The sequence below is a fragment of the Marmota monax genome, unplaced genomic scaffold (genome assembly GCF_021218885.2).
Source record: "Marmota monax isolate L192 unplaced genomic scaffold, Marmota_monax_Labrador192_F-V1.1 WCK01_AAM20220418_F8-fsc00142, whole genome shotgun sequence".
Lineage (NCBI taxonomy): Eukaryota > Metazoa > Chordata > Mammalia > Rodentia > Sciuridae > Marmota > Marmota monax.
The window spans coordinates 4,192,413-4,215,363 of NW_026692025.1; the positions used below are offsets into that span (position 1 = coordinate 4,192,413).

A 22,951-nucleotide genomic window follows, 5' to 3' on the forward strand; every position below is an offset into this window, starting at 1 on the left:
GAAAAAGAAGAGCAAATCAACAGCAAAAGAAGTAGAAGGCAAGAAATAATTAAAATCAGAGCTGCAATTAATGAAATCAAAACAAAAGAAACAATTGAAAAAATTGACAAAACTAAAAGTTGGTTCTTTGAAAAAATAAATAAGATCGACAGACCCTTAGCCATGCTAGCGAAGAGAAGAATAGAGAGAACTCAAATTACTAGCATACGGGATGAAAAAGGCAATATCACAACAGACACTTCAGAAATACAGAAGATAATTAGAAATTATTTTGAATCTTTATACTCCAATAAAATAGAAGATAGTGAAGGCATCGATAAATTTCTTAAGTCATATGATCTACCCAGATTGAGTCAGGAGCATATAGACAACCTAAACAGACCAATATCAATTGAGGAAATAGAAGAAGCCATCAAAAGACTACCAACTAAGAAAAGCCCAGGACCGGATGGGTATACAGCAGAGTTTTACAAAACCTTTAAAGAAGAACTAATACCAATACTTTTCAAGCTATTCCAGGAAACAGAGAAAGAGGGAGAACTTCCAAATTCATTCTACGAGGCCAACATCACCCTGATTCCTAAACCAGACAAAGACACTTCAAAGAAAGAAAACTACAGACCAATATCTCTAATGAACCTAGATGCAAAAATCCTCAATAAAATTCTGGCCACTCGGATACAAAAACATATCAAAAAAATTGTGCACCATGTTCAAGTAGGATTCATCCCTGGGATGCAAGGCTGGTTCAATATACGGAAACCAATAAATGTTATTCACCACATCAATAGACTTAAAGATAAGAACCATATGATCATCTCGATAGATGCAGAAAAAGCATTTGACAAAGTACAGCATCCCTTCATGTTCAAAACTCTAGAAATACTAGGGATAACAGGAACATACCTCAATATTGTAAAAGCTATCTATGCTAAGCCTCAGGCTAGCATCATTCTGAATGGAGAAAAATTGAAGGCATTCCCTCTAAAATCTGGAACAAGACAGGGATGCCCTCTCTCACCACTTCTGTTCAACATAGTTCTCGAAACACTGGCCAGAGCAATTAGACAGACGAAAGAAATTAAAGGCATGAAAATAGGAAAAGAAGAACTTAAATTATCACTATTTGCAGGTGACATGATTCTATACCTAGCAGACCCAAAAGGGTCTACAAAGAAACTATTAGAGCTAATAAATGAATTCAGCAAAGTGGCAGGATATAAAATCAACACGCATAAATCAAAGGCATTCCTGTATATCAGCAACAAATCCTCTGAAATGGAAATGAGGACAACCACTCCATTCACAATATCCTCAAAAAAAATAAAATACTTGGGAATCAACCTAACAAAAGAGGTGAAAGACTTATACAATGAAAACTACAGAACCCTAAAGAGAGAAATAGAAGAAGATCTTAGAAGATGGAAAAATATACCCTGTTCATGGATAGGCAGAACCAACATCATCAAAATGGCGATATTACCAAAAGTTCTCTTTAGGTTTAATGCAATGCCAATCAAAATCCCAACAGCATTTCTTGTAGAAATAGATAAAGCAATCATGAAATTCATATGGAAAAATAAAAGACCCAGAATAGCAAAAACAACTCTAAGCAGGAAGTGTGAATCAGGTGGTATAGCGATACCAGACTTCAAATTATACCACAGAGCAATAGTAACAAAAACAGCATGGTACTGGTACCAAAACAGGCGGGTGGACCAATGGTACAGAATAGAGGACACAGAAACCAATCCACAAAATTACAATTATCTTATATTTGATAAAGGGGCTAAAAGTATGCAATGGAGGAAGGATAGCATCTTCAACAAATGGTGCTGGGAAAACTGGAAATCCATATGCAACAAAATGAAACTGAATCCCTTTCTCTCGCCATGCACCAAAGTTAACTCAAAATGGATCAAGGAGCTTGATATCAAATCAGAGACACGCCGTCTGATAGAAGAAAAAGTTGGCTACGATCTACATACTGTGGGGTCGGGCTCCAAATTCCTCAATAGGACACCCATAGCACAAGAGTTAATAACTAGAATCAACAAATGGGACTTACTCAAACTAAAAAGTTTTTTCTCAGCAAAAGAAATAATAAGAGAGGTAAATAGGGAGCCTACATCCTGGAAACAAATCTTTACTCCTCACACTACAGATAGAGCCCTAATATCCAGAGTATACAAAGAACTCAAAAAATTAAACAATAAGATAACAAATAACCCAATCAACAAATGGGCCAAGGACCTGAACAGACACTTCTCAGAGGAGGACATACAATCAATCAACAAGTACATGAAAAAATGCTCACCATCTCTAGCAGTCAGAGAAATGCAAATTAAAACCACCCTAGATACCATCTCACTCTAGTAAGATTGGCAGCCATTATGAAGTCAAACAACAACAAGTGCTGGTGAGGATGTGGGGAAAAGGGTACACTTGTACATTGCTGGTGGGACTGCAAATTGGTGCGGCCAATTTGGAAAGCAGTATGGAGATTTCTTGGAAAGCTGGGAATGGAACCACCATTTGACCAAGCTATTCCCCTTCTCGGTCTATTCCCTAAAGACCTAAAAAGAGCATACTACAGGGACACTGCTACATCGATGTTCATAGCAGCACAATTCACAATAGCAAGACTGTGGAACCAACCTAGATGTCCTTCAATAGACGAATGGATTAAAAAAATGTGGCATTTATACACAATGGAGTATTATTCTGCATTAAAAAATGACAAAATCATAGAATTTGCAGGGAAATGGATGGCATTAGAGCAGATTATGCTAGGTGAAGCTAGCCAATCCCTAAGAAACAAATGCCAAATGTGTTCTTTGATATAAGGAGAGTAACTAAGAACAGAGTAGGGAGGAAGAGCATGAGAAGAAGATTAACATTAAACAGGGATGAGAGGTGGGAGGGAAAGGGAGAGAGAAGGGAAATTGCATGGAAATGGAAGGAGACCCTCAGGGTTATACAAAATTACATACAAGAGGAAGTCAGGGGAAAGGGAAAAAAAATCAAGGGAGAGAAATGAATGACAGTAGATGGGGTAGAGATAGAAGATGGGAGGGGAGGGGAGGGGGGATAGTAGAGGATAGGAAAGGTAGCAGAATACAACAGACACTAGTATGGCAATATGTAAATCAGTGGATGTGTAACCGATGTGATTCTGCAATCTGTATACGCGGTAAAAATGGGAGTTCATAACCCACTTGAATCAAAGTGTGAAATATGATATGTCAAGAACTATGTAATGTTTTGAACAACCAACAATCAAAATTTTTTTAAAAAGGCCATACTACCCAAAACGCTATAAAGATGTAATGCGATTCCAATTAAAATCCCAATGTCATTCCTTATAGAAATAGAAAAAGCAATCATGAAATTCATTTGGAAACATAAGAGGTCCAGAATAGCCAAAGCAATCCTTAGCAAGAAGAGAGAAGCAGGAGGTATCACAATACTAGACCTTAAATTATATTATAAAGCTAGAGTAACAAAAATGGCATGGTATTGGCACCAAAATAGACTTGTAGACCAATGGTACAGAATAGAAGACACAGAGACAAACCCACATAAATACAGGTATCTCATACTAGACAAAGGCATCAAAAACACACATTGGAGAAAAGACAGCCTCTTCAAAAAATGGTGCTAGGAGAACTGGAAATTCATATGCATCAAAATGAAACTAAAACCCCTCTCTCTCACCCTGCACAAAACTCAACTGAAAGTGGATCAAGGACCTAGGAATTAGACCAGAGACCCTGTGCCTAACAGAGGAAAAAGTAGGCCCAAATCTTCATCACGTCAGATTAGGCCCCAACTTCCTTAAAAAGACTCCTAAATTGCAAGAAATAAAATCAAGAATCAATAAATGGGATGGACTCAAACTAAAAAGCTTCTTCTCAGCAAAATAAACAATCAGTGAGGTGAAGAGAAAACCTACATTTTGGGAGCAAATTTTTGCCACATGCACATCACATAGAGCACTAATCTCCAGGATATATAAAGAAATCAAAAAACCTAACACCAAAAAAACAAATAACCCAATCAATAAATGGGCCAAGGAGCTGAACAGACAATTCTCAGAAGAAGATATACACTCAATCAAAAAATATATGAAAAAAAATGTTCAACATGTCTAATTACTAGAGAAATGCAAATCAAAATTACTCTAAGATTTCATCTCACTCCAGTCAGAATGGCAGTTATCAAGAATATAAACAACAATAAGTGTTGGCAAGGATGTGCGGAGAAAGGCACACTCATACATTGCTGGTGGGACTGCAAATTGGTGAAACCACTCTGGAAAGCAGTATGGAGATTCCTTGGAAAACTGGGAATGGAACCATCATTTAACCCAGCTATCCCACCCGCCCCACCCCCGTTTATACACAAAGGACTTAAAAACAGCATAGTATAGTAACGCAGCCACATCAATGTTTGTAGCAGCACAATTTACAATAGCTAAATTGTGGAACCAACCTAGATGCCCTTCAATAGATGAATGGATAAAGAAACTGTGGTATATGTACACAATGGAATATTACTCAGCATTAAAAGAGAATAAAATCACAGCATTTGCAGGTAAATAGATGGAGTTGGAGAATATTATACTAAGTGAAGTAAGCCAATCTCAAGCCATATACAAAATGTTTTCTCTAATATGTGGAGGCTGATCCATAATGGGGGTTGAGGGGAGCATGTGAGGAATGGAGGAAATCTGGATAGGGAAAGGGGAGGGAGGGGAAGGGAGGAGACATAGAGGTAGGAAAGATGGTAGAATGAGATGGACATCATTATCCCAAGTACATGTATGAAGACACAAATGGTGTGACTCTAGTGTACACCCAGAGATATGAAAAACTGTGCTCTATATGTGTGCTATGAATTGAAATACATTCCGCTGTCATACATAACAAATGACTGGAGCTGGAGAATATCATGCTAAGAGAAGTAAGCCAATCCCAAAAAGCCAAAGGCTGAATGTTGATCCATAAGCGGGGGGGCACATGGGAAAACTGGAAGAACTTTGATTGGGCAAAGGGGGGTAGGGAAGGGGAGGGGGCATGGGGGCAGGAAAGATGGTGGAATGAGATGGCCATCATTACCCTAAGTACGTGTATGGCTGCACATGTGGTGCGATTCTATATCGTGTACAATAAGAGAAACAAAAAGTTGTGCTGCAATTGTGTACAATGAATCAAAATGCATTCTGCTGTCATATATAACTAATTAAAATAAATTGATCAATTAGTTTTTAAAAAGAGAATGGAAATTAAAAAAATACAACCAAGTAATCCTACAACTACTAAAGACATTAAATTTTTACTTAAAACCTTCCCATAAAGAAGACTAAAGAGGACTGGGGTTGTGGCTTATTGGTAGAGTGCTTGCCTAGCACACCTGAGGCACTGGGTTTGATCCTCAGCACCATATAAAAATAAACCAATAAAAAAAAATATATATATATATATATATATATATATTTTTTTTTTTTTTTTTAATAAGACTAAAGATTCAGGTACCAAAATATTTGAGGAAGAAATAAACTCTTCCAGAAGACCGAGGAAAAGAGAATGATTTCTAATTCACTCTACAAGGATAGCATTATTCTGATGCAAAAACCAACAAAGTCATTACAACAAAAGTACAGAGCAATATGTCATAAAAATTGATGTAAAGTTTCTGCAATTTTAAATGAATCAAACCAACAAAATACATTATAAGAAAATAGAGTTTATCCAGGGAATGCAAGGTTGATTAAACATTCAGAAATTAAGTAATATAATCCACCATATTATAAACTAAAGAAAAATAAATGATTATATTAATCAATACAGAAAATGCATTTGACAAAATCTAACATTCATATTCTTTGTTAGAATATGACAGACAGAATGTTGAACCCAGGGGCACTCAACCACTGAGCCATATCCCCTGCCCTATTTTGTTTTATTTAGAGACAGGGTCTCACTGAGTTGCTTAGCACCTCACCATCTAACATTCATTACTGATAAAAACTCTCAGCAAACTAGGAATAGAAAGGAACCTCCTCAACATGACAAAAGGCATCCACAAGAACAAACAAACAAACAAAAAAACCCCACACAGCTAACATCATATTTAATAGTGAAAGTATGAACGCTTTCCCAAGACCAGCAACAAGACAAGAATGTCTGCTCTCACCTCTTTTCTTTAACATTATACTGGAGGGTCAAGCAAGAAAAATAAAGGAAGGAAAATAATTAAAAGACACTCAGATTGGAAAGAAGAACTGAAATGCTCATATATTGCTGGTGAGAATATATACTGGTTCAATCACTTTGGAAAATAATTTAGTAGTTTCGTAAATGGTTAATTGTACACCTATCATATGACCCAGATACTCCATACCTTAAGGATATTTACCGAAGAGAAAAGGAAATATATGCTCATACAAAGACTTGTATATAAATGTCACAGCAGCTTTATTTGTAGCAGACAACCAGTAGAAACAACTCAAATATCCACCAATAGATGAACACATAAGCAAGCTGTCATGTGTCCATATAATGAAATACTATTCAGCAACAAAAAGGAATGACTATCGACTCACATCACAGTATGGATATCAAAATGAGTACAAATTGAAAGAAGCGAGACAATAAAGAATATATACAATGATTTAATTTCTAAACATACCAGAAAATATAATCTAGTTTATAGCACTTGAAGATAGGGAGGAATATACCAGAAGTAGGGAATAACAAAGGGACATAAAGAAACCTCTGGTTTGGATGGTAATGATGGATACATTCACTACATTGACTATGATAATGACTTCCCAGGCATATACTGTGTCAAAACTCTTCATATTCTGACAGTGACAAACTGAAGTAATAATCCATGGAGAGTACTTTACTTTACAATGACCTATTTTAATACTTTGCCTCCAGGAATATATTTTATTTAAAAGTAGGGGTTAATTTACTTACCCTTTGAAAGCCACTGGAGGCATTTAAAGTATACTTAAATCACTTAAGGATGTGCAGATATCCTTAACGTATATATTCCAACAGTTGGGAGAGGAATGGAGCCAGGAGGGAGCATCCTTCTCCCAGAGTTCCATTTCCAGAGCGAAAGGAGAAACCAACAGGAGAGAAAGAACTACAGCTGGATCCACTGAAGTCTTCTCTTCTTAAAAAGACAACTATAAACTTGCAATCCAAGCTTTCATAACACTCCTTACTAATTCAAAGTGTATCTGATATACATACAATGTGATCAATCATCTAGATCAGCTCTAATCTCTTCTAAGTGGACTTTGGAACAGTGAGAAAGTAAATAAACCCCTCTACACATTGTACACTTTTAATCTGTATAGTTAATAAGGTCTGGAGAAAAAGCAAGGGCAATCATATTTAGCTCAAATTTTAAACAGATCATTCAGAAGGCAGCATGGAGCAGGGCTGGAAGAAGAAACAGTCAGAGACCAAGAGAGAATCAAGTTGCAGAAGCCAAGGAAAACCAAAAATGGATAAGCCAAGAGCCCAGACTGGGATATTCAGCAGGAAGAGTTATTTGAAGACTTAGGTAGAAGAACCTAGCTACTCAAATGTTCTTGATACAAGATGACCATCCTATGAAACTGAGCACATACCTTTGAGAGACAGCCATGAAGGAAGAAGAAAATGCTCAGCCTTGCAAAACAGATTGTTCAACCCAACAAACTGATGATATAAAAACGTGGCACCCACCAGCAATGTATAAGTGTACCTTTTTCCCCACATCCTCACCAATATTTATTGTTGATAGCTAAGCTATGGAACCAACTAGGTGCCCTACTATTGATGAATTGATAAAGAAAATGTGCTAGATATACATGATGGAATATTACTCAGCCATGTGAAAGAATGAAATTTTGGCATCTGCCAGTAAATGGATGGAACTGGAGACTATCATGCTAAGTGACATCAGCCAATCCCCAAAATCCAAAGGCAGAATGTTCTCTCTGATATGCAGATGCTAGCTCACAATAAGGAAGGGCTAGGGAATAGAGGTACTTTGGATTAGACAGAGGGGAGTGAAGGGAGGGGAGGGGAAATAAGGGTAAGAAGGATAGAAAAATGAATTGTGCATATAGGATTACATGACTGGTGTGAACCTACATCATGTACAACCAGATGAATGAGAAGTTATACTCCATTTATGTATGATATGTTAAAATACATTCTATTGTCATGTATAACTAATTAGAACAAATAAAAAAGAAAGAAAAGTTGGCACTCAGCTGCCCCTCCCATCCACCCATGGCACAATCAACTACCTCCTAAAATGCCTGACGACACACCACGGAGGGATATGGGAGCACTCGTGCCATTATCTTTACAATCCAGGATGGTAACACATAATGCCCTTTTCTTGCACTAAAATTATACTTTTTGGAATCTTATAAGCCACTAAAATTTCTTTGCAAAGTCCTCAAAACTGTTATTAAAATATGATATGGACTGTTTACCAAAACGTTTTCTATATGGTGAAATATTTCAATAAAGTAGTGAACTGACACTACACTAAGTGTTTAATTACCTCTTGGTTCATCAGGAAAAGTTGGGACCCTCTTCTCTTGGTAATGCCAACTAACACTCAATTACAGCTTAATGGGATCCTCTACAGTTTTCTATCTCTTAAGGTCAGGATGACAGTAATAAGAATGAATAGACCTAGTCCATTTGTCCCCAAATTGGTCTGGCTGATATCCAGCTTATATAAAACCTGTACTCACAAATGAAGTGCCATTTCATCTTCGGGATCTCTATAAGCAAAATGTATGCATTAAACTTACCAATAGCCTTAATTGATTCTCCTGGAAAAAGCGGCGCTTCTTCCATCTGTGCCAACTTATTTCCATCCCTTAGAGCCTGGCAAAAAAAAAAAAAAAAACAGGAGTAAATCTTACTTTACATCTGTACACCTGAGAAAAATGTGGTGTTCTGTGCTCTCTACAAGGCCATGTAAGCGTGCACAATGTATGCCCCCTCCCTTTAAAAGACAGTTTCAAAGCTCAGCATCACAGGACATCATGCTGCATATTCTAGCAAATTATTACAACATATTTACATTTCACAGTTAGAAAGCATTAATACAGAAGGGCCTTGACATGACAGATAGATACTGTAATCACTACACATATAGCTAATATATAAGATGCCTCCAGAATTTGGAAATAAGGTCAGAAAAAAAGGTCACCTTCTGAGCATGAAACTAATACAAATAAAAACATTAGATGTAGGTGCTTGGCTTGCCACAGAAATGACCCAGCCTATGAGACAGTTTAGGAAACCCCAAACCCTAATCAAATAATCAAAGAATGATCTCAGAACATAACCAAGGAAAGTTCTAGGCTCTGGTATTGCAACCCAGCCACACGTGTGTGTGCACACACACATACACCAAGTATTTAACAGGGGACATGGAGGGTGGAATTTTTCAGTTTACCCAATCCAGGCCACAAGAGAGTATGTTCTCATTTAGTACAAAAGAATACAGGTTGAGCATCTCTAATTAAAAAATCCAAATCTGAAATGCTCCAAAGTCTAAAATATTTTGAGCACCTACATGATGCCACAAGTGGAAAATTCTACACTTGATCTCATGTGATGGGTCACAGTTAAAACACAGGAACTAAAAATATTGTATATTATATAAAATTTCAGGTTATGTGTATAAAGTATACATGAAACAAATTTAATTTTAGACTTGGGTCTTATTCCCAAGATATTTTGTTATGTACATTAAAATATTCCAAAATAAAAAATCCCAAATCTGAAACATTTTTGGTTCCAAGCATTTTGGATAAGAGATACTCAACCAATATTCTAGTCTGTACTGTGGAGCAGGATATGCTCATAAGGCATTTCTCAAACCAATTCAGTTTTGTGCTAATTTCAAGCACACCAAGAAAACTGCTAATGTCTTACTAGTTTCCTGTATGGCGACAATGATACTAGAACGATGCCTTGTACATTTCATGCCGGCACATTTCATGCCCACATTTTTAAATGACCAGACGGGCATTACAGTCCAGTAGCCAGTTTCTTATAAGCTTGGTTAGATGGTGCCAGATAATTCAGGGGAGGTCAGAAAGCAGTGCTCTTGGAGTATAGTGCTAGGAACTGGAGCCTGAATCTGGGGCCTATTCAAAGTCACCACCATCTCTCTGAGATGTTGCCAAGGAAACCACTCATTTTCACCCTGGCATGTATGTGTCATAAATAAAAATAAGGTGATCAAACCCCTAGAAATTCCCAAGTTGTGTTTCACAGAGCATTAATTTCCCAAGAAATGTGAATAGATCTTAAAAAAAAAGTTTGGGAAATGCTGGGTTAAACAAAACAAGTTAAGCTATTTGTTTAGAGAGACAAAGTCTTTAGTGTGTTAATGTACACCAAGGCAGCAAGAGGGCGCTAAAGTATAATAATGCATGTCTCATACCTATTTGAACAGGGGCTGCATTTCCAAGGAATACCTGTCAACACCAGGAAGCCACTAGTGTTCAGTGGAAAACAGGTTGAACAACACCAAGTTTTCGGCAATAATTTTGTAAAGCAAAATGGATGTATTTTATAATTCTAATCTAAATTACTGAAAAGTAAAAATGACTAATGATTTTTCATAGTTACAAGAATATTTCAATCTTTCATTAAAGGGACTTAAAGGTCAAGTTAGAAACACTATAAAGAGTAGTTTCATACTGTTTTTTTAAACAAAAAAAAATGTTAAAATATAAATAGCAAATTTGATGCTAAAATGTTGGTTGAGGTATGTCTTTTTTCTGAAAGGGAACAAAATACACGGTCCATTTTTCTCCTTATCCAAAGATATATGGTTAATATAATATATATTAGGACCAATCATTAATTCTAAACAATTTATTCTGTTTAATTTTTAGTACAGATTAGTTAAGATATTTTCAGCCAAAAATTTTAAGGCATTAACACATTAAAGGGAACATGGAGAATCATTTTAGATTTAATGCTCACATCTATCTGATTTGGACTATACCTTTTATGCAACAAAACATAAGCCAATATGTATACTTTTAAATGCCTGGTTTTAGAAATATTAAAATATCTTAACAGAAACCTTAATTTGAAAATTTGCCTTAATTTATTATGTGAACCAGTGACTAATTTTATAGAATAGTTACAAAGTAAGAAAGCTACTTTAATCAATTTCATAGTTTTCAATTACTTCAAATAATAAATTGGTAAGGCTTATTATAATATATATTATACAGATGTAAATCCCTTAACTTATACTTAAAAATAAATGGGGATATATTATTTGAAATATATTTATAAAAACAAGCTATTCTGATCAATAGAATCTGAAGGGGATTAGAGAAGATAAGATTTCTACTAAACTTTCCAGCAAGCCACATGGAACACTGTAAAGTTCTCAATTCAGGACTAGCTAATGAAAAATTGCAGGTGGGAGACAGTGGTGATTGACTATTTGGGGAATGCACAATGCTGTCAAGATAGAGACTAAGGAGCAAACCTTTCTCTTCTTTTCCCATAGTCATGTCAAGTGTGGCTGGAAACACCTGTGCATTTACACAAGGCATAAATGTTTTGGTAAAACAGATAATATCCTCACTTGTGATAATTAAATCTGAGACATGCTTTTTAAATGATGAAAAATCAACTATCAGAATAAAACAAAGGAATGACCCCACTGTATCAGATTTCACCATAGGAAGTTTGTTTGTAAAAGGAACACATTAAGCTTTAGCATGGTAACTCAAGAGGAGAACAGTTTTTAAGGCTTATTTTTTAAAGTACAGTAGATTCCCTTTATGAAGCTGGTGTTAGGAGAATGGACTCACACTTGTGCTATATTAAGCTTTTGCAGCAACTACCAGGTTGCACAGGACATGATTTGACCCTTGATTTATCCAACCCATGTATTGTACAATCAAAGGATGGAGTAAATTTGACCTCACAATTACACCCATTCCTCTTGGTGCCTTTTGCACAAAGTGTTCACCAAATAAGGAACCTCCTCTGATGATCTCATCTCAACTCTCTTCTTATGACCCTGAAGGTCCAGATGAGGTCTGCAGCTCCCTGACTTTGCCCTTGAGGGCTCTAGCCCACAGGGGTGACCCTGGCCTCTCCACTATTATTCTTCTCAGCCTGAATCTAAGCTTCCAGGTGGACAATTTATGCAGCTGCTGCATGTCCAAAGCAGTGGTTTTCAAATCGAGCTCTTTCCCAGGGTCTCCAATGGAAGGTGGGGCTAGGCAGTGCAGGACAAAAAGCAACTGAGCTACCTGGGGCTTGCTTGCCTATGGGTCTCATACATTAAGGCAACAAGGAAAGGACTGCTGCCTTGAGACTCCAGAGAAGGTCCAGAGGCACTGAGCAAAGAGGAAGTACTCCAATAGGAATGATTTTGTAGACTGATTAGTAAATATAAAAATTAAGTACTCATTCCATAAACACTCACAAAGGGCACAGACCATGCAAATTTGAATAAAATAAAGTCCACATACTCAAGGAGCCCCTTAGCATTATGTGTCTGTCCCCTCTAGGTTTCTGGAAATATACTTTAGAATCGTACAATGATGGAGAGTCACTAACCTCATCAATAACCCCTATCTGGAGGAACCAAGAAGCACAGAGGAACAAATTTCTAGTTGACAAAATGTTGGATAAACCAATTTTTGCAAATAATGTCATAATGGAATCTACCAAATTTGGACAGGAGAACGCTAATATAGTGGTAAGAGCATCTGGAAAGCTTTGCTTATTGTCTAGAAATCTAGTATGAAATGGCTTCTAGATACACGATCCAAACAGATGAACACGTAGAACTTGCCACCTGATCAGCTTCAGCTTCAGAAGGGTAGCCATTGTGTTCTTCCTGTATCTCCTGCACAGCACCAGGTGCATGGACAAGAAAAGGCAGAGAAGAGAAAGAGAAACACGTGCAAACAGACAGGTGAAAGGACAGAATTTCTTTTTTAAAGAGACAGTAAGCATGTAAAAGTTGACACAACTTTCATGGCTTTGCAAATCACAACATTTGCCCCCTTGGAGTTAAGAAAATAATGTAGGCTATCTATGTAGCATCCTCAGCTTAAAATGGGAGTATCTATTCTGCTTGTGTTGGAATAGAAAATGTAAAGCAAACAAACATGGATTTCAAAGAATGCACTGTCTTTTTAAAATCAAGCAACACTATAGCATGTAGCAAAGAAACTAAACAACAGGCACATCATGTGCTCATAGAAAATAAAGCAAACCACAGAAACCAGGTAAAGGGCAAAGTCAGGCCAAAATACAAAGGCAGTTCATAGACATCTAAGTGTGTATTCAATTTAGAGTATACTTACTTGTATACTTGAAAGAACTATTATTTTGTCCAAGGGTCAGTTCCACTGCACACATGCACATATCACATGCTGGAGATTTTTATATATACATATGTACATATATGTGTCTGTTTCTTATTGCTAAATACTATGACACATGAATCAACATCTTATTAGATATTTCTAATTGCAGTATCAACAACATGCTTCCAAGAAATGAAAAGGTCACATATCCTCCAATTTTTTACCAATACCTGTGAAGGTACATTGTTTTTAGTTTAATTTCTTCACAAAATCAATTATTTTTGAAGCTTTAAAAAACCTAACTTTTAATTCAGTTGGTTAAGTGTAAAGAATGTGAATACTGAAAATGACAAGATTATAAAACCTTTTAAGAATGGTATCAAATTCCAGAGACTAAAAATATTAAAATTTAGCATAGATATTTTTATTTAATAAAATTTTTGTTCCAGTGATTATATTTCTTTAAAAGTGAAGAAGTAGCAAAGCTTTAAAAGAATTCAATATTTCCCACCTTCAGTTTGGTCAATAAATTTATCACATTTTATAATTTATCATCAGATTGAATTCAGTACACAGTTGGTACAACTACACTTCAAGGCAGTGTAATATTTAAATGTGGCCAGGTTTTTGAAATTCCTATTTTTGAAATACAAAGAAATGGAATTATTCTTTGATTAGATTTAAAAAAAAAAACAGAAAATGAATAAACAAAAAAACCCACTGCATTTCAAAATCCATGCAAGTGTAAAGGCAAACACTAATATTTAACAATGTGAATCAATGAAAGAAATGATTACCACAAGCAAAAGAAAACATGATGAAAACAAGATTAAAAAGGTAAACCAATTAAAATAGAAGAATTTGACTCAACTGATTACTTTTATACGACTTCATTGGCTTCAATAAGATTAAAAATTTTAGGCTAAAGTCATTAAATATACTGTCAAATCCACATTGTTTTCATTGAATGGAAACAGGTTAATTTTAAATGTCTGATGCTGAGTTAATTGCATGCACATTACCAATCTTTGTCTTGCTTTATGAATATTCTGAAATAAAGGGAAAGAAAATCATGAGGAAAATATAAGCTATAATCTGCTGTATCTCTATTTTAAAAACTAACTGGGACTGATTTTAGTACTTTTTTTTTTTTTTTAAAGATTAGCACTCCTGCTTTTTGAACTCAACATGCAAACACAAACATGACTCAAAACCTTACTTAGACTAGATGGACAACATCTGACCATTTTATTTTTGGGGAGGGGGTGGTGCTAAATTCCTTAGCATGAATCATATGGCAAGCAAAGTTAAAAGAGGTCTCTGTAGGCCTAAATTTATAATCCCTGCCCTGAGCATCCATCTGGTCAGAATTCATGTAGCACAAGGAAAGTCAGTAGTACACACTGGTAACAATTTTAGCATCCTGCCCTCACACACAGTGGCTTTTACTGCACATAAAAACATTGTAACAAATAAAGCGTTTCTAGTGAACACTTAAAGCTATAACACAGCAGAGCAAATTGATCTGAGTGACTCATAAAAACCAGTGAGAAGGTAAAGAACACTAAATAGACACACAAGGAAGAGGCCCATCTGCAGAAAGCCAGGTATCCTTACCCTTATATCAGGCCTCCTGAAAACCTGTTAGTTAAAATACAGAACATCATCATCATGGACATCTTACTATTGACCTGTGAAAGATGCTGTTAAGTTCAACAGCCCACTCCCTAGACAGACATCATAATCCTCTGGATAAAACTAGTGAAATCAATCCTAACACATGTGCCCTCCAATTTTCATTCAATATCAAATCAATACTAATAATATTTGTCCTATAATTTCCAAGGAAGTGTATAATTTGGAGAAATGTATCACTCTTAGGCTAAGACAAACTACATTATCTTAAATACAAACCTCTTCTGTCAAGTGCTATTATAAGTTATCGGGAACAGGCTGTGTTTGAAAAATCCATTTGTATTTCTGTTTGGAACACTGAATGCATTTTCTACATAGAGGCAATGACATAAAAAGGCAGTTATGCTCTCAAAGCAGCCCACAAAACAAAACAAAACCACAGAAACTCCCACATTGGACCTAGAGCACAGTTCAGCTATAGTATTAACTAACAGTACCATAAAACTGAGGTAATCACAAAGCTTAGCCTGACTTCTATTGAAATTATATTTCCAATTCATACATTGGACTATGGAATTAAACTCCTCAATGTGGCCACCCCATGGAGAATAGGGTGCCTGCTCTGTACCCCAGCACTGATAGACATGGATAGCTAAGGGAAACTTCCAGGCAGGAAGGGATGGTGGCTAACCTTAGAAGGGAAGCCACACTATTCAACTGAGACTTATTTCAGCAACATTATTCCTTTGCCTGTGGCCTGTGAATCTTAATTGAACATGCAACACACACATCTGGAAAGCCCTGGTCAGAAGAAATGGCCCACACATGGATGTAAATTTTGAAAAGCAAACAGTTGTAATAGTCTGAGGCAGACTTTATATCTCTATCTCATTCCAAAGGCTGCAATCCTAGCATCTAAACAGTGAGTGTTCTATTAAAAACATATCATCAAAAAAGACAATCACCATTTTGGTTATTAGCTTTATGGTTTAACTCAGAAGTGATAAGAAAATAATTGAATACAAATATATGCTTCAAAAAACATCAGTATATTATCACTAAAATACTCATTGAAGTCAAAAAGGCATTCTGAGCTAAGTGACACTGTATCTCAAAAGTATTAAAACCTGTAAGTTCCTATAAAGACTATTTAGAATAAGAGGCTTAAATGTGGGCTAGGGTTGTAGCTCACTGTTACAGCGCTTGCCTGGCATATGTGGGGCACTGGGTTCGATCCACAACACCACATAAAAATAAATGGATAAAATAAAGGCATTGTGTCCATCTACAAATTAAAAAGAAAAAAAAAGAAGCTTAAATGTGGCACTTTTTTAGGGCGGGGAGAAATAGGGTTATGGATGTTTATCTTAACTGTGATAATGGTTTGTTTCATGAATGTGTATATATGTCAAAACTCATCAAGCTGTATACTTTAAATACATGAGGTTTATCACTTAACTACACCTCAAGAAAGCTAGCAAAAAAAATAAAAATAACATGTTTATGGTAATAAAAACTTTGAAATAGAAAGTCTCCCCTCCCAGAGCTTCATTCCCCATAGACAACCACACTCAACTCGACCTATTTTTAATTCTTCTATTTCCTCCATTACTACGAAAAATGGTTCTACTTCTGTTTCTTAATTTGTCACCTTTAAACAGTATTCATTGACCTCCCATTTTAAACATTAAGAACATAATCTTTCTCAAACTACTACTTTTTTCTTCCTAGTCTTTGCTGATTCAAAGTTTAATTTTTATTTCTTCTGACATTTTCCTTCAGCAGCAGTTGCATCATAAAAATACACTCAGGACTTTTATGTTCCAGCCACTCCTTGAAGTACTTTATACATATAAACATTGTATTCTTAAAACAACCTTATGAGATAAAAACTATCATTGTCAAAACACACACACACACACAAAAGACAAGTTATTATTGGCCCAATTTCTTTCTTTCGATGAGAAAATCAAGGCACAGTTAAGTAATCTTCCCAAGTTCAAGTTAGCACAGCTACTATTTAAATCATGGTAGTCTAATTCCATATTTGTGTCCCTAACAACACTGCTCTTCTGCCTTGGTGTAGGGTCTCTATAATTAGCCCTGAAACCCTGCTTTGACCCCTCAAAAGTACACATGACAGCTCTTAACTCCCTTTAAGTTTGCTGAAGAAACCAACACCACCATCCTTTTCTCCACCTCTCTTGCCCTCTCAATCTCCAATCCTCCACTCCCACATCATGATATATTATTTTCCCATTTGTTATGTAACTACAACTTTTGATATTTCATATGTAAATTGACAGCAAAAGTTGAAAAATAAAAAGCGGCATCCACAATTATTTTATGGAAATAATATCTACTGCAGAACCAGGGAGTGCAATTGAGCCTCATATATGGAAGACATAGCTAGCTCCTTGTCAATAAAGCCTTCACTATTAGTTTGAGACACTAACTTGAAAGTTTGGAAAGGTGTAGAATAATTGGGCTTTAAACTCACATTCATTACCTACTATAGTGAAATCCTCAGTGTTCTTGGTATGAGAAGGAGGTCAATGAAGGCTTACTACAAAATCTCATGTGTGAAACAACTCAAGAAAATTTAGAGTGAAATGATTGGGTTATGAGAGCTTTAACCTAATTAGTGTTTTAATCCACTTGAATGGATTAACTGGACAGTAACTACAAGCAGGTATGGTGTGGCTGGGGCAGGGGGATCACTACGGGCATGCCTTTCAGGTATATATTTTGTTCTTGGCGAGTGGAGCTCTCTGATTCCTTGTTGTCATGCCCTTCCACCTTGATGTTTAGGCTCACCTTAGACCTAGAGCAACGGAGTTGGCTGTCTATGACTGAGACCTTGACATCGTGAGCCCCAAATAATTTTTCCATCCTCTATGTTGTTCTTGTTAGGTCTTTTGGTCACAGCAGCAAAAAAGCTGACTGAACTAGTTGTGTTTCTCTCTAGTTCATTCTGCCTGAAATAAGCCATTTCAGGCACACACAGAAGTTCATTTTCTTCTTGAATCCAATTCTGATGGAAGTCAGAGGAGAGGGCAGTGCTTTTGAATCAAGGCCAGGGAAGCTCCCAATGTCTGCCTTCTGGGCCTCAGTTTCTACACAAAGAAAATGAGAAGAGGTTGTGGGATGACTGCAAAGTCCTGACCAGTTTAAAATCCCAGGAGTGGGATTATCTAAACCTCCTTAGAAGCTTTCAGAAAATATCTCCCAAACTGAGGCTTAGGGAGGCAAACTGGCTCAGGTTACAAGAGTGAACTCAAGTCAAATCCTGAATCCACCACTTACTTGGATGAGCCATAAACCCCTCAGAGTCTTAGTCTCTTCTTTAAATTGATGACGCTAACTCCATCTCCCTCACGATTATTGGGAAGGTTAAATCAGTTAAGGTAACTGTACATGGGGCAGGATAAGTAACTTTAAGTTGATGGGTCTCAGCTCCCCTAATTTGGACCACAACTATCTCAATGTGGCCCACAACCCTCCCTCACCTCCTACACATGCCAAGAACCTCTAAGAAGGCATAAAAATGTAAGTGATTTCGATCTATTCAATAAAGCTAGCCTAATATCCAAAGGTTAACTAAGTTTTACCTGCCCATACCAACTCTAAATGGCTTCCAGCAAATCAAGAAATAGTAACAAAATTCAAATGTGTGTGAAAGTTTCTGTTGGGGGTAAACCTCCCTTCCTCTGTCCTTGGGTTCCCTTTGTCATCCTTCAGGCACTTCCCAGCAGATGGGGAAGAACTTCCATTAACCATCCATTTTTGACAGCTTTTGGAGTGGAGCTGGCATGTTTCACATTGGCCCTACAGTATCTGTCTGCTAGGGAGACCTGAAGGCACAGCCCGCTCTCCCCCAGCCCAAGGTGTTCACTTGTATGGGCCTTACCCCAAGAGAGGACACAACTGCATTTGGGTAAGTTAATTTAACCTTAGGTGGATGAATGAGGGAGCCTACTCTGCAACATACCTAAGCCAGGCCCCCCAAGCCAGTTTTCATCAATTGCTAAAGCTGATATTTTGGTCTAAATCTGGCTTCTGTCTTAATTCTTGATAAAGTGGCAGCTGATACCCTTAGACCCCCAAGAGTGTGAAAGGATCTCAGAAAGCTTTCAACACAGCCAGTACTAGTACTACAAATAATAACGAGCAGTTGTTGAAAGCTTAAGCTATGCTACTGAGTGCTTTACATATGTTCTGTCAACCCTCCCACCAACCTATGTGACAAATGCAAAAACCGAGGCAGTGAGTGGTGAGGCAACTTGTCCCTAGCCATGCAGCCAGCAACAGCAGAGCAGGGACTCAAACCCAAGCTAGTTGGCTTTAGTGCTCATGCTCCTGACCTCAACATGCCCTAACCTACATCTGTTCCCCTTCTGCAAAGTGCTGACAGGGACCCTCAAGTCTTAACTCCCAGAATGCCCTGCTCTTTCCCCCTCCTTCCTTCCACCACACCTGTTTACATGTCTATTTTAACACTCACCATGGGTCCAACTTGTATCATGATTTTCTTCATCTCTGCCTGACTGAATTCCATGTAGCCCAACTCAGAACAGATGCTCACATCATGTTTCTTTAAATAGATTATGTTCAGCAAGGACAATATACACTTCTTGTATTTGTTTTTACACATAGAAATTTTTAGTGGTAGTATGTAGTAAATGAGCATTTGTATGTGTTGTACTATTATAACATTCGTATGTTGCACTATTTAACATATTCAGCTTCTGCTACAATACCATTATGCAGATGAGGACACTGAGGCTCAACAAAGTTAAGCAACTTCATAAGCAGCTAGTCAGTTACAGGACTGGGATTCAAGGTAAAAGTGCTCTGATTCCAAATTTAACATCTGTTGCATTAACCACATACAATTTTCTAAGACCAAAAAAATCCATTTTTTTTTGTAGTGGTGTGGCAAAAACAAAAGTCAAGGCACTCAAGAGTCCTGAGGTCCTTAACCAGTTTGCTTTCATGTCTTTGACTTTCAAACTGTTCTTATGTTTACTTTATAGATAATGTCTGGGGCTTTTAGTTGTACTTAGTATGAAGAACAAGAGAAAGTTCATTGCTCCATCTTTCTAGAAGCAGAAGTCCAAGTCTTGTCATTTTTAAGAAATCTATCTCCTAAGGACCCTGGGAGTTAAAATAGCACTTTTCCATCTATTACAGTGGTCATAAACTTGAGATCTATTGCTCAGACAGATGGTAGCAGGATTTAAAAAAAATTTCTTTTAGAGGGGCACGATCACTATCCAGTTCTCTGTAATACTCCCCTGTGTCTGACCAGCTTGTTAACTGTCATATGTAGGCACCTGAGTTGGCAACCTCTGATTTAATATGTAACAAGGCCAGACTATAGACAATGGATTACAGTTATAGATTATGAAAAATCATGTTTAAGCTTCCCTTTTTAGAGACTAGTACTCAATTTAAGAAATATTGCTGGGCATGGTGATGCACATCTGTAATACCAGCAACTCAGAAGGCTGAGGCAGGAGGATCCTAAGTTCAAAGCCAGCTTCAGCAACTTAATGAGGACCTAAGCAAGACCCTGTTTCAAAATTTTTTAAAAATCGAAAAAAAAAAAAAAGGACATGGGATGTGGCTCAATGGTTAAGCAGCCTGGGGAAGGAAGGAAGGAAGGAAGGAAGGGAGGGAGGGAGGGAGGGAGGGAGGGAGGAAGGAAGGGAAGGAAGGAAGGAAGGGAAGGAAAGAAAGAAAGAAAGGAAGGAAAGAAAGAAAGAAAGGAAGGAAGGAAGGAAAGGAAGGAAAGAAAGGAAGGAAGGAAGGAAGGAAGAAAGAAGAAATATTAACCAAGATCTTCCTCCAGATTAATCAGATTAATGAAGTATTTCCCATATATTGCTTTCCCTTCCCTCTAAATTCCTTCTGGAAATTTTTGTTGAAGATCCAAAATTTAACTACTGTTCTATCTTGTTCACTGATTAAACTTTGTATAGGACACCTTTTCCATTTTCTCCTTTTTCTTCAGAATATATATAGAGAAGACACCTAGCTTCTGGGTGTGTATGGGTGAGGAGGAGAGAAAGAGAGGCAAAGGACCAAAGAATAGTTATGAGAGTGATAGAGTCAGAAGATAACCACATTAAACCTGCAGTGTCCTAATTTCCATAAGGCTGACCAGAATCAAATCTTTCTGGACAAAGCATAACTGAAGAATGCTCTAGAAACAGAGAAATTTAGCGGCTTATAATCTAACTTAAACCTGTTAATCCTCACAGATAAAGAAGCTATCCTCAGCAGGAAAGATGGTGGAATGAGATGGTCATCATTACCTTAGGTACATGTATGAGTGCATATATGGTGTGATGCTACATCATGTATAACCAGAGAAATATAAAGTTGTGCTGCAATTGTGTACAATGAATCAAAATGCATTCTGCTGTCATATACACCTAATTAAAATAAGTAAATAAATTAAGAAAAAAAAAGAAACTATCCTCAGAGATTATGCAAGTCACAAAGCTAACCAGTACTGTTTGTACTCCTCCATTAGGCTCCCTCTTCTTGGCCTGGTTCTACTTTCCAAACAATGGAAGCTTTGATCAACTGCATCCTTTCTACTAATAGTTCCTAGAAATGTTTCATTACAATCTTTGACTGTATTATTTCACCTGATCTATGGAAGATTAAATTCAGATCTTATTCTTATATTGTTTAACAAATTCAAGGAGGACATTTTTTTACTTTGTTAACTTAATAAAAATAAAAATAACTGAGTTGGTAGTAGGGGGGAGCAAAATATTTTATTACATTTCTTCTGATATTCTTAATTATTGGACTAATCTTCAGGATAACTTGGTATTAAAGCATGCATTTATTAATTTAGTTAACCTACAATTCAACCTAACAGCTATCTACTCTTTCAGCTGGGACAATGTTTGCCAAATTTCTGTGTCAACTCACAATACCAACTCTACCAGTTTGGCTTGTTATGTCTGTTTATCACTTGCACTGATATTAATATTTGTCCATATATTGATTTAAAATCCACTCCTTTGTATATTTTGTTTGCTTTAAGCAATAACATCCATTAAATCATAAGCTTGATGTGCTCATTTTTATAATATATAATAAAATAATTATAAGGCTATTAAAATATACTCAAGACATACCATCCAAACTCATCTCATATGACACCAGTGATATTCTTACCACTTTGGGTGATCTGACCCTGGGCTGACCAACAACTTAAGATATGAGTAAAGAATAAGTAACTGTTCTCAACATCTAACATGAGTTGTTAATTATTCATATTTGTATGAATGTACTAGGAATGCTTTGTCCCATCACCAACCTAAACAGCCTTAGCAAAGTGAGGCTAAGAAACTCAGTGAGACCCTCTCTCTAAATAAAATACAAAATAGGGCTGGGGATGTGGCTCAGTGGTCAAGTGCCCCTGGGTTAATTCCCTGGTACAAAAAAAACAAAACAAAACTAAACTTCCTTGAAGAAGCATAACAACTCACAAATTATAAATTTAATGTCAACTTGTACATTTGGCTACAGGGCAAATATAACAGAGATAGTTTTAAAACATGCTCTCTTACAATAACTCATCAAAGAATTTAACTGTAGGATGCAGGGATGAAATTTTTTTAAGTCTTATTTTTTTGAACACCATCTGTTAAACCATCATAACATGAGCTAATTCTGTTACAGAAAATTTGTAAACAGACTAAACATAATAAAACTTAAATTACTTCATGATAAAGTACAGATTCAGTTTGACCTAGTAATATATAGTTTAGAAACTATGCACACAGTCAACATTCAGTCTTTTATAGAAGCCACACAACATAACTATTCAACCATAATGAAAAATTTACAATTAACTCATAATTGCACATAAAGAAAATCACACCAAAGTCAGAG

General features: G+C 36.6%; 1 protein-coding gene across 7 annotated transcripts in view; it reads right to left on the reverse strand.

Moving 5' to 3' along the window:
- The window catches only part of Mtmr1 (myotubularin related protein 1), a 75,103-nt gene that overhangs the window by 44,377 nt on the left and 7,775 nt on the right, over positions 1-22,951 (reverse strand). Inside the window, exons 3-6 of one of the 7 annotated variants that reach the window (XM_058582613.1) lie at positions 15,014-15,037; positions 14,419-14,445; positions 12,880-12,930; positions 8,837-8,912 (exon numbers count right to left, since the gene is read on the reverse strand). In XM_058582613.1, the coding sequence (XP_058438596.1) occupies positions 8,837-8,912; positions 12,880-12,930; positions 14,419-14,445; positions 15,014-15,037 (178 nt within the window). The remainder of the gene's footprint in view (positions 1-8,836; positions 8,913-12,879; positions 12,931-14,418; positions 14,446-15,013; positions 15,038-22,951) is intronic. The other 6 variants (XM_058582614.1, XM_046453523.2, XM_058582616.1 and 3 more) reach the window with 6 other exon arrangements.